The sequence below is a fragment of the Bos javanicus genome, chromosome 9, assembly GCF_032452875.1.
Source record: "Bos javanicus breed banteng chromosome 9, ARS-OSU_banteng_1.0, whole genome shotgun sequence".
Taxonomy (NCBI): domain Eukaryota; kingdom Metazoa; phylum Chordata; class Mammalia; order Artiodactyla; family Bovidae; genus Bos; species Bos javanicus.
Genome location: NC_083876.1, coordinates 17,559,607 through 17,577,062, shown reverse-complemented (window position 1 = coordinate 17,577,062; position 17,456 = coordinate 17,559,607). Strand labels below are relative to the sequence as shown.

At 39.0% G+C, this 17,456-nt stretch overlaps 1 protein-coding gene across 3 annotated transcripts in view; it reads right to left on the bottom strand.

Moving 5' to 3' along the window:
• The window catches only part of MEI4 (meiotic double-stranded break formation protein 4), a 251,998-nt gene that overhangs the window by 91,011 nt on the left and 143,531 nt on the right, over window positions 1–17,456 (bottom strand). For 2 of the 3 annotated variants that reach the window (XM_061427259.1, XM_061427258.1), the window contains exon 4: window positions 621–752. The exons of the other annotated variant lie outside the window; for it this stretch is intronic. In XM_061427259.1, coding sequence (XP_061283243.1) covers window positions 621–752 — 132 coding nt within the window. The remainder of the gene's footprint in view (window positions 1–620; window positions 753–17,456) is intronic. 3 annotated transcript variants of the gene reach the window in all.

The following is a 17,456-nucleotide window of genomic DNA, read 5'->3' as shown; positions in this document are numbered from 1 at the left end:
ACAGAGGATGAGATGGTTGGATGGCATCACCGAGTCGATAAACATGAGTATGAATAAGCTCTAGGAGTTGGTGATGGACAGGGAAGCCTGGAGTGCTACAGTCCATGGTGTCGCAAAGAGTTGGACACCACTGAGAGACTGAACTGAACTACAGTACCTGCATCTTAACCCCAGAGACCTCCATTTAATTCGATTGGCATATGCCTTGGCAACTGGATATTTAAAGTCAGTCAGATGAGTCTCATGAGAAATTAGAAATAAGAACCATTGGTCAGAGGTTATTCTCCATTTAGCATCCACTCTTGTTCTCTTTCCTCTCACTGCTTTGCTTTAGGAACATGCTACTTGCTTGGAGAGGCTTAAGGCCACTCCTTTGCCATTACTAGTAATACCTTTGACACATATATACCAGTAAGGGTGATAAAATGGTATTATTTTGAGAACTATTTTATGAAAATATCGTTCTGTAATTTCAGCAGGCAGTAACAATATTCACGTATTACTAGATATAAGGTAATGATGAAAATATCTGCCTGGCAAAAAGAGAGAGAAAGGGAAAACAAGTTTACAGATGCATTAATTAACTATAAAAGAAAGTTACAGTTTCAGGTTGTATGTACCTGGTTGATGGCACCCAGATCATCAGCAAAGCTGTTTACTTCTGACAGAAGCAGGGATATTATAGATCTTCTCAACAAGCTGCAACTTCCCAGGGTTACCAGACTCTGCGAGACGTAACGCTGCACCTGAAACTGCAGATCGAGGTAAGCAGGCGTCTACTTTCCGTCAAGGCAGCTCAGAAGATACTTAATGGGCATTTTCTAAGATTTACTACTGAGCTCCCTGCTGCGGGGAGCTCAGAAAGTGTCAACATAATTCTGGGCCAGTCTCAAGCAAAACCGTGAAGCAGATTATCACGATAGAAGCAATGAAATTTTATAGCAGTTAATATTTTGAAATGTGTGACAAGGTGCTAAAATGGAAGTTTTAGCTGAAGGACCAAAAGACCATATCATTTAGATGATAGACTACGTACAGAATGAATCAAGGGGATGACCAAACAAGACTCTCAGACCCTTAACCATTAAATATAGATATGGAGCTGTAGAGGCAGAGATGATAAAAAGGGAAAGAGGAAAAGGTCTGAAGATGTCTTTGGGAAGAGGCCCACCTCCACGCTGCAGAGGGACGGGTATGGGTGTCTATTCTCCACAAATCAAAAAAGAGGTCATTTAGAGGGAGGAGAAAAAAATGTGGGACTCTGATTTTTCATCTAGAGGTAGCACAAGAACTTGTCATTCAATAAATTTCAAAGGACAGTGGGAGACAATAAACTATATCCCTTACAGTTATTAGGAGAAATGCCACTTGATTATTATTCACATTAAGGTACATATAACTCATACCTCAATTTTCATTAAATCTTTTCTTTAATTATCTGGGAGAAAGGAGACTTCAAGGAGTATCTCAAAACACAAAAACAGCATCTACCTTGCCATTGCTCTCTATGAGCTTAAAATCATACTGAGGAGACACTACTTTGCTATATAAAATATTTAAATGACAATGCTAAATAACTAATGCCATATGACACTAAGAAATGCCATCTGTGTCCTTTAGGATAAGCACTTAATGTAGATATTCCTCAAATTGATATTTTAATAATATGCTTTAAAAGCTAATCAATGACACTAAGAAACTGAATAGATTATAGGCTTCAAAAAACATCTCTTATAAATCCAGATGTGTATAACTAGCTGTTAATAATAGTTTTCTAAATCAACTTATCAAATTTACAACTAAAACCACATCAATTTATTATCATAGGGAATCACAGTTATTTATCAGTTATTTCCTAATAACATAATTAGCTAAGACTCCCATCTTTTGTAACTCTTTAATACCATTCACTATATGTCCCATTTTTTATAACATTTTTCTTTGTACTTGAAATAAAGAGTGCTCTTAGTTAAGTTCTAAAAAAACTTCTGTTGAGTATTTCATGGATGATGTAGTTGTTTACTTACCATTTTCCCTTAATATGTAATCTTTAGGGGATAGCTTAAAGAGAAGATAAATTTCACAATAAAATGGACTTTACACAGTGGGGATGAAGTGAAGTTATGACAGGCTGCAGACTCTGGAGCCCAACACTTGCCTGAGTTAAATCCCAGCTCCATGCTTATTAACTTGTACTAACAACTTACTAACCTTTTATTTCTCAGCTTACATTTCTGCAAAATAGTGACTGGACAGCAGCACCTACACAGAGTCCTTCATATGAAGTTAAGACAGCAAAAATGATTAACACAGGGCCAGTCCCCCAGTATGCCAGCAAATTTGGAGAACTCAGCAGTGGCCACAGGACTGGAAAAGGGCAGTTTTCATTCCAATCCCAAAGAAAGGCAATGGCAAAGAATGCTCAAACTACCGCAAAATTGCACTCATCTCACACGCTAGTAAAGTAATGCTCAAAATTCTCCAAGCCAGGCTTCAGCAATACTTGAACCGTGAACTTCCAGATGTTCAAGCTGGTTTTAGAAAAGGCAGAGGAACCAGAGATCAAATTGCCAACATCCACTGCATCATGGAAAAAGCAAGAGAGTTTCAGAAAAACATCTATTTCTGCTTTATTGACTATGCCAAAGTCTTTGACTGTGTGAATCACAATAAACTGTGGAAAATTCTTAAAGAGATGGGAATACCAGAACACCTGACCTGCCTCTTGAGAAACCTGTATACAGGTCAGGAAGCAACAGTTAGAACTGGACATGGAACAACAGACTGGTTCCAAATAGGAAAAGGAGTACATCAAGGCTGTATATTGTCACCCTGCTTATTTAACTTATATGTAGAGTATATCATGAGAAACGCTGGGCTGGAAGAAGCACAAGCTGGAATCAAGATTGCCGGGAGAAATATCAATAACCTTAGATACGCAGATGACACCACCCTTATGGCAGAAAGTGAAGAGGAACTAAAGAGCCTCTTGATGAAAGTGAAAGAGGAGAGTGAAAGAGGAGAGCTTTAAGTTGGCTTAAAGCTCAACATTCAAAAAACTAAAATCATGGCATCTGGTCCCAACATTTCATGGGAAATAGATGGGAAAACAGTGGAAACAGTGTCAGACTTTATTTTTTTGGGCTCCAAAATCACTGCAGATGGTGATTGCAGCCATGAAATTAAAAGATGCTTACTCCTTGGAAGGAAAGTTATGACCAACCTAGACAGCATATTCAAAAGCTGAGACATTACTTTGACAACAAAGGTCCATCTAGTCAAGGTATGGTTTTCCCAGTGGTCATGTATGGATGTGAGAATTGGACTGTGAAGAAAGCTGAGTGCCAAAGAATTGATGCTTTTGAACTGTGGTGTTGGAGAAGACTCTTGAGAGTCCCTTGGACTGCAAGGAGATCCACCCAGTCCATTCTGAAGGAGATCAGTCCTGGGTGTTCATTGGAAGGACTGGTGCTAAAGCTGAATGAAACTCCAATACTTTGGCCACCTGATGCGAAGAGTTGACTCAGTGGAAAAGACTCTGATGCTGGGAGGGATTGGGGGCAGGAGGAGAAGGGGATGACAGAGGATGAGATGGCTGGCTGGCATCACCGACTTGATGGACATGAGTTTGAGTAAACTCCGGGGGTAGGTGATGGACAAGGAGTCCTGGCGTGCTGTGATTCATGGGGTCGCAAAGAGTGAGACACGACTGAGCGTCTGAACTGAACTGAACTGAAGGCCTGCAGTAAGTGTCCATTAAGTGTTAAATATTACAATTTAGGATAGTAATATAAAAGCATCAAAGGTTTTATGTTTAATTCATTGACCCTTGAGATGTTAAATATTAGAAATAAAATCATTTGTCTAGAGTTAATACAGTCCTTTTAGAGGACAGTGCTGAGAAGGAAAGTTCAGCACAAAGGGTTTTTCCACTGTATGGCTGTGAAGTAAGACTGTCTCCTCGATGTGACTGAGATCCATACAAGAGCAAAGACTAAGTGTACAGCCATTAGGATGATTTAAAGTTCTGTGAATATTATAATAAAATGATCTCCATTCTTCCTTTCATTAGGGTTAGGGTTGCCCTTTTGTAAATGCAGGGAATTTTGAGAGAGGCTGAACTGGAGCCTGGGCTTTTATCATGTATAAGGTGACTGCAGTAGAAACCAGAAAAGGGCTTGTCAACACCTCCACCATCCTTTTCTACTCTATAGTGCCTCTTATCTCTATTTCAGGGACAGGAGGGCAGAAATAAACTTCCCAGATTCCTCTACAGTTAGGATTTGGGATGTGATCTGAGCTCTGCCAGTTAGGGCACTCATTTGGGAACTGGATGCAGCAGTATATTTTGGAATCAGAGAAGCAGGGCACAGGGCATGCACTTCATGCACTTTGTTGGCGCAGTCTGTGGCAGAAGTGGCATGATTCTGGCATATCTTGCAGCTGGTTCAGAGGACTCCTTCATCTCCAGGTTCTTAAACCCAGTAGAAGCAGCAGGATACTATTTTGGTGACCCACTGGCTTAGGGAGTCATTCCTATTAACTCAAGGTTTCCCAAAGGTGCTTGGATTTATATATTCACCTGGAGGATTTGCCAGAGCTCAGTGCCACATTGAAGTACTGGATTATCCAGGAGTGGAAATGCCTACCCATGTGCCCAATAAATTTGCCTATTTGACCTGCACAGGAAACTGAAGAACCTTTGAGAATGCTAGTGAATTATTATAAAATTAGGTCACCACCTATAATTTCTAATTACACAGTGCTGATGACAGTTCCAGATGCAGCTCCCTGCCTCTGACACTTGGTAAGGCAGGTCCTGATCGGGGGAGTTTGCATTTGCCTAGGATACTGCAGTGTGCTTCCCCTGTCCAGGTCAGGCTATGTCAACTTGCTGGCTCCATGCCATCATTTTGTTCTTAGAATTCTGATTACTGAACTGCTCACAGGACATCATGCCAGTGCACTGGACTGACACCATGCTGATATGGCAGGGGTTTTGAGGGCCCCAGTAAAAACACATCATTTCAGAGAATGAACCCCAGAAATTCAGGTGCCTGGTGTACTTGGCAAGTTTTGGGGTCTGACACATGTTGGAACTACACTCCCCAAATGAAAAACATGTTGCTTTAGATGTAGCTCCCATCACTAATAAAAAGATACAATACTTGATGTGCCTCTGGATATCTGAGGCAACATATATCCCTTTGGTTTTTTTACTGAGATGTATAGATTGAGAAATCACAAGGCTGTGAACTGCAAGAGGGGCCCAGAAGAGCATATAAAGATCTCTAGAAGCTGAGGAAGAAGTTTGTTCCTCTAGGTGACTAACAAGAATGGATCTCATGACCAATAAGAGCCAATATCCCAGAGTTAATCAGTATACTCTGTGAATTCTGTAGCCATGACCCTAATCAGATAATCACAACGGAGGTTCTTTTTATGGGGGGTTTGGGGAGAAAGGCGTAACTTTCTTGACAAGTAAATTTTATCCTTTATAGAAAACAAAAAGAAAGAAAGAAAGAAAGAAAATAACTCTTTGCTTATGCTATTTGGCCCCAGTAAAGATTGAATGAGTTCCTGACTGTGGACACCAAGTGACCACATGCCCAGAGCTGCTCATCTCAACTGGGTGTTATCTAAAATCAGGTATACATGGTAATATTTCATCATTAAGTAGTTGTAATAGATCAAAATAGGGATCAAGCAGGAACGGAAAGCATGGGTAAATTTTCCTTGGGCACTTAGTTCAAACTAGAATACCACTTCATAAAAGGTTGAATAATAGGAAACATGCACTAATCCATGATCAATACACAACATTCCCTCCCCCACAACCAAAATACACAGGTTCAGGAATCAACGTATGAAAGTGAGACTGGGAAGTCTCAAGAGACATCCGCTGGTTTATGGGCAAACTGTCACTCCCATCCTTGTGGCACGGGATTCCTCCCTAGAGGTATACATAACCAAGTGAAAATGCTTCCTACTGACTGACCCAGCAACAGTTTCATGAACTGGAAGTTGAGATTTCCACCTGGCTACATAGATTTCTTCATGCAACTATGCCACTGGCAAAAGAGAGGCTCCTGGTACAACTGACTTCAATGTGGAGGAAAATAGGGATTTACAATGTGATGAATCAGGGAAGATTATACCTGGAAGCCGGGGATTTCCCTGTAGGCCTGACACATCCAAGTGGTAGAAGTAAACAGAATACTATAGCCAACTTCATGAGGTCAGACCTTTCAAAGATGAAACTGTGTATAAATCAACTAAGGTTCTGGCTGAGGACAAAGGGGAATGTGATTGGCAGTAGAAAAAGAAAGTCAGTACAAATCATAGACTCATAACCAGTTGTAGAACTTAAGGCCATGATGGGTTACTTTTTTCTTCCTCTGTGCTTGTGTGTGTGTGTGTATGTGTGTGACTGTGTGCATGTATTTCATAATGTAGGCCATGAATTACAAAGTATCAAATGAGAATTGTGTCTGAACTAGCATGGGGATGATTACTATCACATCACACCACATGAAAGGACCAAAACTTTGAATCCCTCCTTTTGAGAAGAGGTCTATAGATTTTTGTTTACACAGAGCTGGTACATTATGTCTTCATAACACAGTGCTGTTGCTACTGAGATTTGAGGGAAGTTTGAATACGGGAAAAATGGAGTATATGAATGTTGAATAATTAATAGGAATGGTGCACAGCTGATAGACTGGAATCACCACTCAGATATTCTTTAAGCACACTTCAAGCACTAAAAAGGCTAATACTCTCCTTCAGAGATGTTTCTGGATATAATTTAAATGTTTGTAATTAGTACATCTTATTTAAGATATAGTGGAGAATTATTAATACTTGAGGAGAAAGGCATGTTGTAGGGCATCCCTTTTGAATGATGATACAGTTTCCTAGAAGATACAGCAGGATTCTGGAACAGCTGGAAGAATTCTTCCTGAATCAGGAGATTTCTGATGATAAATCTCTACCATCTGGGACTGGAAGCTTTGGAGACTTCTGTCTCTGGGCTGCCTCCATCAGAGTAAAAGCAGCAGCAGGCCTGATTCCGTGGGTGCGTTTTACAAGAAGGGATTTTAAGACAAGTATTAAAACTGGGCTTAATGCTAGTACTAACCCAAAAGATACAGATTCAGTAGAGAAAGAGAAAATATTAAAAAGAACCCAGTAAAGATTCAAGAATATGTGACATAAAAACTCAAGGTGGATGAGCTCAGGAGAACAATGAAGACGACTGAGTAAACAGTTGATATACTTGAATATAAGTCAGTAAAATTTATGCAACCTGAGGAACTAGCAATCTCAGGGACACAGGGGTAATATACACAGCTCCACTGTAAATGCAACTGGGGTCCAGAAGGAAAAAAGGGTCAGAACAGGAAGATGTTTGAAGAAACAGTGGCTGAAAACTTCCTGAATCTGGTGAAAGACAGATTAAATGTACATTAAATATACACATTCAAAAATCTCATTAACCTCAAGCAATTAGTATTCAAAAAAAAAAAAAAAAAAGCCTAGGCATATCATGGCTAAATCCTGAAAACTGTGGATATGGAGACAAACTTGAGAGCAAGCAGGGAAAAATGACTCCTTACAGGGAATACAATATTACAGATAACTGTGGACTTCCCATCTTAATAATCTAACCCATGAACATGAAATACGTTTTCTTGAATTTCTTTTGTTTTCTTTTTTTATTATTTTGATTTTATTTTTTAACTTTACAATATTGTATTGGTTTTGCCATATATCAACATCAATCAATTTCTTAATGTTTTGTGTTTTAAGCAAAGATATCTTGTATTTTTCTTGAAAACTTATTATTTTGTTATTTTATGCTAATACAAGTAAATTATTTTAATTCCATTTTAGACTCAATCACTTTTTAAGTATGTATTTAATATATAACTTTTCTAAGTATGTATTTTTCTTAAACATGTGCAAGAATCTTGGATTAGAAACAACTGCATTATCAATATATTCCTCCTAGAGTAAATAAGATAAATCAACAAACCTAAGAATTGCGGGTGGGAAGTAAAAGAAAATTACATACATCTCCTTTGACTTCCTTTTTGCTTAAAAAAAATCAGTCATTAAAGACTGCAAATAAAATATGTACTAAAGTTATCATTATTAAAGTGATACAACTATGCAGCATTTTCATGAACTTTGGGGACACAAGATGGATTCTATAATCAGCTGTGTGTTCTCTAAAATTCCCATCACAGAGCCTCTTAGGATGCTCCCATAACTTAGCATAACTTGTCTCTCTCTGCTGCCATAACTACGATATGACACTTACAACTCTTACTACTACCATTTCCACCTCAGAGAGGTGAGATCATCTCGTCATTTAGAGTTCAGACTCTAGATCCAGACTCCTGTTCAAAACGTGACTCTGCAAACTATTCCCTATGTGACCACTGCGAAGTTACCACACTTCTCTTTACCTCAGTTTTCCTATCTGTAAAAGGAGGTGAAGAAGAGTTACAATTTCACAGACTTGTTTTGAAAAATAGATGAGTTAATACATAAGACTTGAAACTGTGCTTGGCACACAGCAATGCCCAGTGAACATTAGCTATTTTCAACTTCAAGAAAAGATAACAAAACGGAAGTATATAAGAACTTATAGACAACACAGACTCACAGATAGACAAACTTACAGTTACCAAGGGGGAAGGGAGGGAGGAATAAATTGGAAGATTAAGATTGACATAAACACACTACTATATATAAAATAGATAATTAATAATGAGCTACTATATACTGTGTATCGGAGAAGGCAATGGCATCCCACTCCAGTACTCTTGCCTGGAAAATCCCATGGACGGAGGAGCCTGGTAGGCTGCAGTCCATGGGGTTGCTAGGAGTCAGACACGACTGAGTGACTTCACTTTTCACTTTCATGCATTGGAGAAGGAAATGGCAACCCACTTCACTGCTCTTGCCTGGAGAATCCCAGGGGTGGGGGAGCCTGGTGGGCTGCTGTCTATGGGGTCGCACAGAGTTGGACATGACTGAAGTGACTTAGCAGCAGCGGCAGCAGGATATACTGTGTATAACTGTGCTTAGTCGTGTCCAACTGTGTGTGACCCCAGGGACTGTAGCCCACCGGGCTCCTTTGTCCATGTGGATTCCCCAAGCAAGAATACTGGAGTGGGTTGCCTGCCATTCCCTTCTCCAGGGGATCTTCCCGAGCCAGGGATGGAACCTGAGTCTCCTGCATTGCAGGTGAATGCTTTACCTTCTGAGCCATAGCACATGGAATTCTACCCCATGCTCTGTAATGGCCAATATGGGGAAAAATCTTAAAAAGGTGGACATATGTATATGTATAACTGATTCACTTTGCTATACACTTGAAGCTAATACCACAGTATGAATCAACTATACCCTAATAATTGTTTTTTTAAAAAATGGAAGTATAAAAATGCCTTAAAAAGATCCCAGCTGCAGCTTGATGAAGCCCTTACATCTCTTCTGTCCCGTTGCTTCTCTCAAGGAGGAGAAGTGCAGGCATGACAGGGTTCCTGATGGATGGGCCAAAGAAGGAGCAGGCTGGGTACTGGCACACAGGACCTGCTTCTTCGGTCTGAGTTCCCAGGGAACTTCATCTCTTTGTGATTACAGTGGTAAGACACTCTCAGAGGTGTCTATCTCCTAAGAGGAGTGCTCAGCTTACAAAACAAAACAAAACAAAAGCAGGGGGGAAGGGTGATGTTAGGAGAAACAAGGTATGGCCAAGAACACCAAGAGCAAGCTCTATTTTTGGCCAGAGATGTGCACATATGTCTGACACAGGAACATACCAACCCTTTAAAAGAAACTTCCACATAAGCCTCCATCATAGTAGGATTTCTGCTCTAAAGACTGTGCACAGTCTATCAGCAGAATTCTGGAAACCTCAGAGGTACCACTAAGTGAAAATCTATAAGCTAGAGCTTGACAAGTTTCCAAAGGGGAGACCTAGCTTTGATAACACTGGTCGGGGTGGGTAGTGAGGCTTATAAGACCAACAAAGTGTATTTAGAAAGACAGTAATAGTAGACAAGTTCAGACTTTGTCAGAAGAACAGCAAGAAGTAACAGGCACTCTGGCAAGCAAGTTCAACACATGAAAGGAGGCTCTGAGGAGAGGTCGTGGTTTGAAGAACCGTGATCCAGCTGTAGACTGCAGGAGCTCAGTTTTAAGGATAAACTAAGAAACGGGGAAGGCTGACAATGCAGGGAACCAAGCAGAGGGAAGTAAGACAGGACTCAGTTCCCGTGCCTGCCAGAAAGAGGCAAGGCCCAACGTATGTTTACTGAACTAGAATGTGAGGTTAAGCAGCTCTAGAAACGTGACTGACTGAAATGAAATTATCCAGGGCTCCTGAAATCCTTGCCATAGGATGGCTGGGAGCCCAGGGCTTGAGGAAGAGCTAAGCACACAAATATGGTTCAACTGACTGCTGGGAAAACAGGCAGAAGGGGCAAACCCAACTATGTGATGACACTCAAATACTGCGTGTATGATGGAGCTTCAAAATAAAGCAAGGCTTCTAAAAAAAAAAAAAAAGGTAGGCGATTATTTGATTAGGTTAGAGCAATGAGGACAAAGAAGGGGTGGTTTCACTGTGAAAAAATGGTGGTATTGAGCTAACAGATGACAAAAAAGTCATGTATTTATTATACTTTCCATTTTTTCCATTCAAAGGGATGATCTTCAATCTGGAGATAATAAACAATAATAAAAATAGGAGATAATATGAAACAGAATTAGAAGTTCAAATTCAGTGATTACTGGGGTAGAAAAGATATAAGTACTTTGTAAAGCTGCAGATGGGATGGAAAAATACTGTGAGAATTGAACTAATTGAACTAAATTCAATGTTTAATGAATTATATCCTAAAGTATACAAAGTACTAGAAGATTAATTGATAATATATTCATGATAACTTCTGAGAACTCAGAAAAAGGTCCTAATGGAATAGAAATGAGCAACTGATACATGGATTTCAAAAAAATATGAAAGTAGATGTCTCAACTCATAGAATAATGTATATGTGGACACCGGGACAATTCTAGGACACTACTATGTAGAAAATTCTTGATAACTAAGAGAAACATACAGAGTCCAGGAAGAAAGTACATCAATTAATAAATATCAAGCATACTACCCTGATACAAGCACGCTCCAGGAGCTGGTGATGGACAGGGAAGACTGGCGTGCTGCAGTCAGTGGAGTCGCAGAGTTAGACATGACTGAGTGACTGAACTGAACTGATACTACCTTAACTCCTATCCTATTAAGATAGAGTTGCTATATTCAATCAAAATAAGTCCCAGACATAAAATGCATTGATTTCAACAAAGGCTCTGAGCAAGCCTTTAGGATTTCTTGTGGATACAATAGGGGCCACATGAGTTTCAGGTTGGGTGAATGAACTGCCTATGAATTATATGACCGGACTGTAAGTGCAGAGCCTCCTGTAACATCATGTTACACCATTTGACCCTTTAGTCACATTTTTAATTAATATTTTCAACCAAATATTGTAAATAAAAATGTAAACCATGTGATACTAGGCAAGAGAGCTGATGCTGTGGTAGCAAAATTAAAAAAGTAAAACAAAATGATAATAATAATAAATATAAATGAACTCCCTAAGCTATAATCACTGGTCCTAACTAAGTGAAATTTAATATGGATGTATATGAAGTTATGTTTATTTAAATTCCTATAGCCTGCTGAAAACAAGAACTGCAATTATAGATACTGAACATATCTTTTTTTAATATGCTAAGAACTTACCCAAGATGCAGCTAAGGACAATTAATGTCCAGAAAAATCCAAAAGCATCCAAAAGCCCCCCCAAAGGGAACAGTGGCACCTTCATAAAATTCATTATATTTCCTAGAAGATTTCTTCTGAAGGCTTGGACACGAGACAGGCAATGGTTTCCATGAGACTCTGTCATTTTGTTCAAGCCAATGCGACTGAGAATCTGGAAAGCTCTGGGGCCCTACCCTACAAACTTTGGAACAGCCATCTGCCTATATGCAGAGTGGATCTTGCTTATTTATGACCAACTTCTCAACGGCAGCAGATTAACTGAACAAATTTTCATTTCCTTATCATTGGGGACTGTGTGACATTTGAATGGAAGTCAAAAGTAAATAATAATAAAAACATGGCATTTTACATGCTCAAAATGATCTGAGGGGGCTGCGGAAATCATCTGCCTTCTCATTTAATCAGCTGGTTTGTATCCTTGAGTCACTGACATGTTTTTTAAAATGTACACTCACTGTTAATAAGAGGTACACCCTATGACACTTCAGAAAAGTGGGTGCTGGCATGTTCACAACTGAATTCTGTGAAACAAATTCTGGAGAAAACAGTTTGAGATCAAAGGTATATAATTATCACTGAATAACCAAGCAAGTGGTATAGATTGGTTATATGGAAGGACTGCCCTGCATATGCATTAGGTTGCTGAACCATGCCTTCTATTTCCATGATCTCTATTTGCATAACTCCACTAATGAAGGAAACTAAGTTAAACCAACTAAAAACGTCTATCAGAACAAGAACTATGCTGGTTTCTTCTAAGAATATTCTTAGAAGAATACGCTTCTTAGTAAATTCTTAGCAAATTCTTCTAATTTGCCTAAGAATTTTGATAAAAGAGTTGGGATACTCCATCCAAGAACCCAATAATATTGATAGTGGTATTCCCCATTTTTAACAGTATTTGAAAAGCAAGTAAGACTCAGAAATGTTAAGGTGACATGGTGAGTGGCGAAATCTAGTACTAAATTCAGATTTTTTAAAAACCTGAATGCCTTTTATTGTTGCTGCCAGTAATAAACCTTACAGGGTAACACAGCAACAGAGTAACAGAAAATAATACCAGTAAAACTACCCCACAGTTTATTAAGCTTTTATGTAGCACTGTACAATGCTTAGTGTTTATATATCATCTAATCTTCAAAACAACCCTAGGAGGTATAATCTTAATTGAAAAAAAAAAAAAAGAAAGAAAAAAAAATCTTAATTGAAATAAGAGGGTCTCAGTTGAGAGAGAGTAATTTGTTCCAAGTTAGATATATATCCTAAGAACCAGAATTCTCTTGTGCTGTATGCCTAAAGCTACCATGGAGACATAATGAATGTGAAAGACCCCAAGAGCATTCATGCAGAATGTTCAATCACTTGCCACATTTTCATAAGAATGTTATCACCCCACCGAATTAAGGAGACAACTGCGGTACTGTGCACCACCAATTTGTGTTAACAGACCAACACCGGAAACAAGCTGAACTGTGAGGTAAAAAGACTCAAATACACAGGTACAGATGGTATCAGCCTTAAGTATGGGTGGACAGTGAACCACTTCCTACTTCCCGAAGCATATAACACTATACTTCACCCCTTTTGTTGTTCTCCTTGTTCAATCGCAAAGTCATGTCTGATTCTGTGACCCCAGGGACTGTAGCACGCCAGGCTTCCCTGTCCTTCACTATGTCCCAGAGTTTGCTCAAACTTATATCCATTGAGTCAGTGATGCCAACCAACTGTCTCATCTTCTGTCACCCACTTCTCTTCCTGCGTTCAATCTTTCCCAGCATCAGGGTCTTTTCCAATGAATCAGATCTTTGCATCAGGTGGCATCAGCTGGTATCAGAAGATATCAAGGGAACATTTCATGCAAATATGGGCAGAATAAAGGACAAAAATGGCAAGAACCTAAGAGAAACAGAAGAGATTAAGAAAAGGTTCCAAGAATACACAGAAGAACTATACAAAAAAGTTCTTGATGTGGTCATGCACCTAGAGCCAGACATCCTGGAGTGTGTCGTCACGTGGGCCTTAAGAAGCATTACAACCAACAAAGCTAGTGGAGCTGATGGAATTCGAGCTAAGCTATTTCAAATTCTAAAGATGATGCTGTTAAGTGCTGCACTCAATATGTCAGTAAATTTGGAAATCTTCACCCCTTTATTTCCCTATTTTTCTATAGATAACATGCATTAATCATATAAAGAAAGAAAACCAAAGTCTGTTTAGAACAAATATGTGTGTGTGTATGTATATGTTCTAGGTAATCTTACTCTAGGAAATCTGGGAAAATAAATAAACGGGCATGATAACCCTCTTCCCATAAATGTTACAAGCACATCTATAAAACTTTTGGAACAACCCAATATTCAGCCATACAAACTGTAGCTATTAATATAAATCTGGATTATCAGGATGGAGGTGACCTAGTAGCCAAGCAATTTAGAGTTAGAAATGTCCAGGGAATTGCCCTCTGGAACTAATCAAGGCTTATAAAACATATGAAGGGCCCTGCCACCTCCCTAGCTCTCCAGGGTCTGAGCAGTGTAGACCTGTGCTGTGGAACAGAAGTTGTTTTACAAAGATCTTAGAAATTCAATGTAACAAGAGTGAAGGTAAACAATCCAAACTCAATTTAAGTCAAAGTAAACAATTTTCACAGGTTCTCACTCAAATGGAAAAATACATACTACAAAAAATAAATATGCTGTATAGTTTAGAGTAAAAGTTATGGCTACATTAATTACCTAAAATGATGTGATTTTTTTGTTGTCCTTATAGCTGCACTGCACAACATGCGGGATTCTGATTGCTCAGCCAAGGATCGAACTTGTACCCCCTGCACTGAAGTGTGGAGTCTTTTAACACTGGACTGCCAGGAAAGTCCTAATATGATGTTTTTAAATAACTGGATGTGTTAAGATTCCCTATGAGGTAGGAGAATATTTATGAAAGTGTCAGGACTGTCAAGAACAGGGCACAATAAAAAACTATTTCTTTAACAAATTAAAGTTCTAATAGTCAAAAGGAAATGGTTATACATGTATTCATTCTTCATAGCAAATATTGACCGAGTGTAGTCATGTGCTAGTGCCTGAGCTAGTCCCCATTGTCACTTAGATTCAATGAAGGAGAAAATAAGATTACTTTTGCTTCAGTATTTACTTCTCTTTACAGTTGGCAAGATAAGCTTAAAAGCTTTCAAAATGCAATCCAGTTTGATTCTGATGTGAAAGGATTCTTCTCAAAAACTTTTTGGAGTGAACATGTCACTGGTGTATTTGTATCATGAATGAGGGTAGAGAACATTTGAGAAATTGAGCATTGGCTTTAAAGAAAGAGCACTGTAACAAGACTGCTGGATTAGATATAAAGCTGGTTAATATCTTACAGGACAAACCCCTACCATAACTGCCAAGCTAGTCGTTTTGTTTTTTTAAAGCTTTGAAAGGCTTTACGCATATATGCATTAACGCAAATGGCTATACCTAGCACAGCTTACCTGTTCAGCTGTAAAGAAATCATTTGCATCTATACTAGACAGCAATCCATGTGTTAATATGGAGTTTTACAGAGTCAGGGCTCTGATGAAGTACATTCCCAGACATTTCAATTATTCTTGGGTTACTACCCTGTTAGATAAGGCCTTAGTGTGTCACTGAGATGATCAGCCAATCATTTGCCTTATTCCTAGTCTTTGGTAATGTATCTTAACACTATATAAAGCAATATATTTTAATGCACTGTTGAATTCTTAAGAGGGAAAGAGGGATCCTCAGAAGCCAAAAGAAAAAAGAGGAAATACAGGAAAACAAGACAAAATCAGATAATTATCTTTTAGAAATGGGTATGGTGGGGATGCCTGTCAGCAAACCTGTCAGCAACCAAGTACTGACAAAACAGAATTCTCAACTAATGCCTGGGCCCTTCTAACATGCAGGAAAGCCTGAGATTCCCTAGGTTAAGCCCACAGAGCTTACGTACTAAGGAAAGGTGGTCTGGAGAACATCTACTAGCAAGACAATCTTCCAAATTAGTAATAATATTAGTGGTAGCCTAGTAATAGTCTCCTGGAAGAATGCACAAAGTCAACCCTGTTTACATGGGATCTGTATTTTAAAATTATACTACTGAGTATCCCATGAACACCAAGCTGAGAACAGCTATTTCTTCTGGCAACTAGAAGATGCAAACACAGAAACACTTTAAGATATACAGTTTGATTATTTGATGCACTTGCTACTGTGAAATGATTACTACGGTAGGGTTAGGGAACACCTCCATCATCTCACATAATCACGATTTATTTATTTTTTTTTGTATTGAGAATTTAAGATCAACTCTCTTAAGGAATTCCCTGGTGATCCAGCAGTTAAGACTTTGGCCCTTCCACTGCAGGGGTTATGAGTTTGATCCCAGATCCCTGGTTTGGGAACTAAGATTCTGTAAGCAGCGCGGTACAGCAAAAAAAATACTCTCTTAGCCTCTTTCAAGCATATAATACGATATGATTAACCAAAATCGCTATGCTGCACATTAGATCCCCAGAACTTGTTCAACTAATGGCTGGAAGCATGTACCCTTTGACCAACATCTCCCAAGTTCTCTCCTCATATATCTTGGTAAACGCCATTCTACTCTCTGTTTCTATGACTTCAGCTTTTTAAGGATCTGCTTATAAGTGATATCATATGGCATTTGTTTTTCTCTGACTTATTTCACTCAGCATAATGCCCTCTGGGTCCATCCATGTTGTCAAAACTGGCAGGATTTCCTTCTTTCTTATGACTGAATAATATTCCACTGCATGTACATATACCACATCATCTTTACCCATTTATCTGTAGGCAGAACCTTAGGTGTTTCCTTCTTCATCTTGGCCATTATGAATATGGGTGCAAATGAACCAGGAACACAAACACTCTTCAAGACCCTGATTCCATTTTCTTTTGGATGTGTGCTCAGAAGTGAAATTAACAGATCACACAGGTAGTTCTGTTTTTAACTTTTTGAGGAACCTCCAACGTATTTTCCATACTGACCATGTAGTTTACACTCCCACCAACAGTGCACCAGGATTCCCTTTTTTTCTACATCCTTACCAACACGTGCTATTTCTTAACTGTATTTTTTTTTAATAACAGCTGTTCTAAGTGTCATATCTTATGTGTGAGGTGATATCTCCTTGTAGTTTTTGTTTTGCATTTCCCTGATGATTCGTGCTTTTTTGCATTTCTTTTCAATGGGGATGGTCTTGGTCCCTGTCTCCTGTACAATGTCACGAACCTCATTCCATAGCTCATCAGGCACTCTATCTATCAGATCTAGGCCCTTAAATCTATTTCTCACTTCCACTGTATAATCATAAGGGATTTTATTTAGGTCATACCTGAATGGTCTAGTGGTTTTCCCTACTTTCTTCAATTTAAGTCTGAATTTGGCAATAAGGAGTTCATGGTCTGAGCCACAGTCAGTTCCCGGTCTTGTTTTTGCTGACTGTATGGAGCTTCTCCATCTTTGGCTGTGAAGAATATAATCAATCTGATTTCGGTGTTGACCATCTGATGATGTCCAGGTGTAGAGTCTTCTCTTGTGTTGTTGGAAG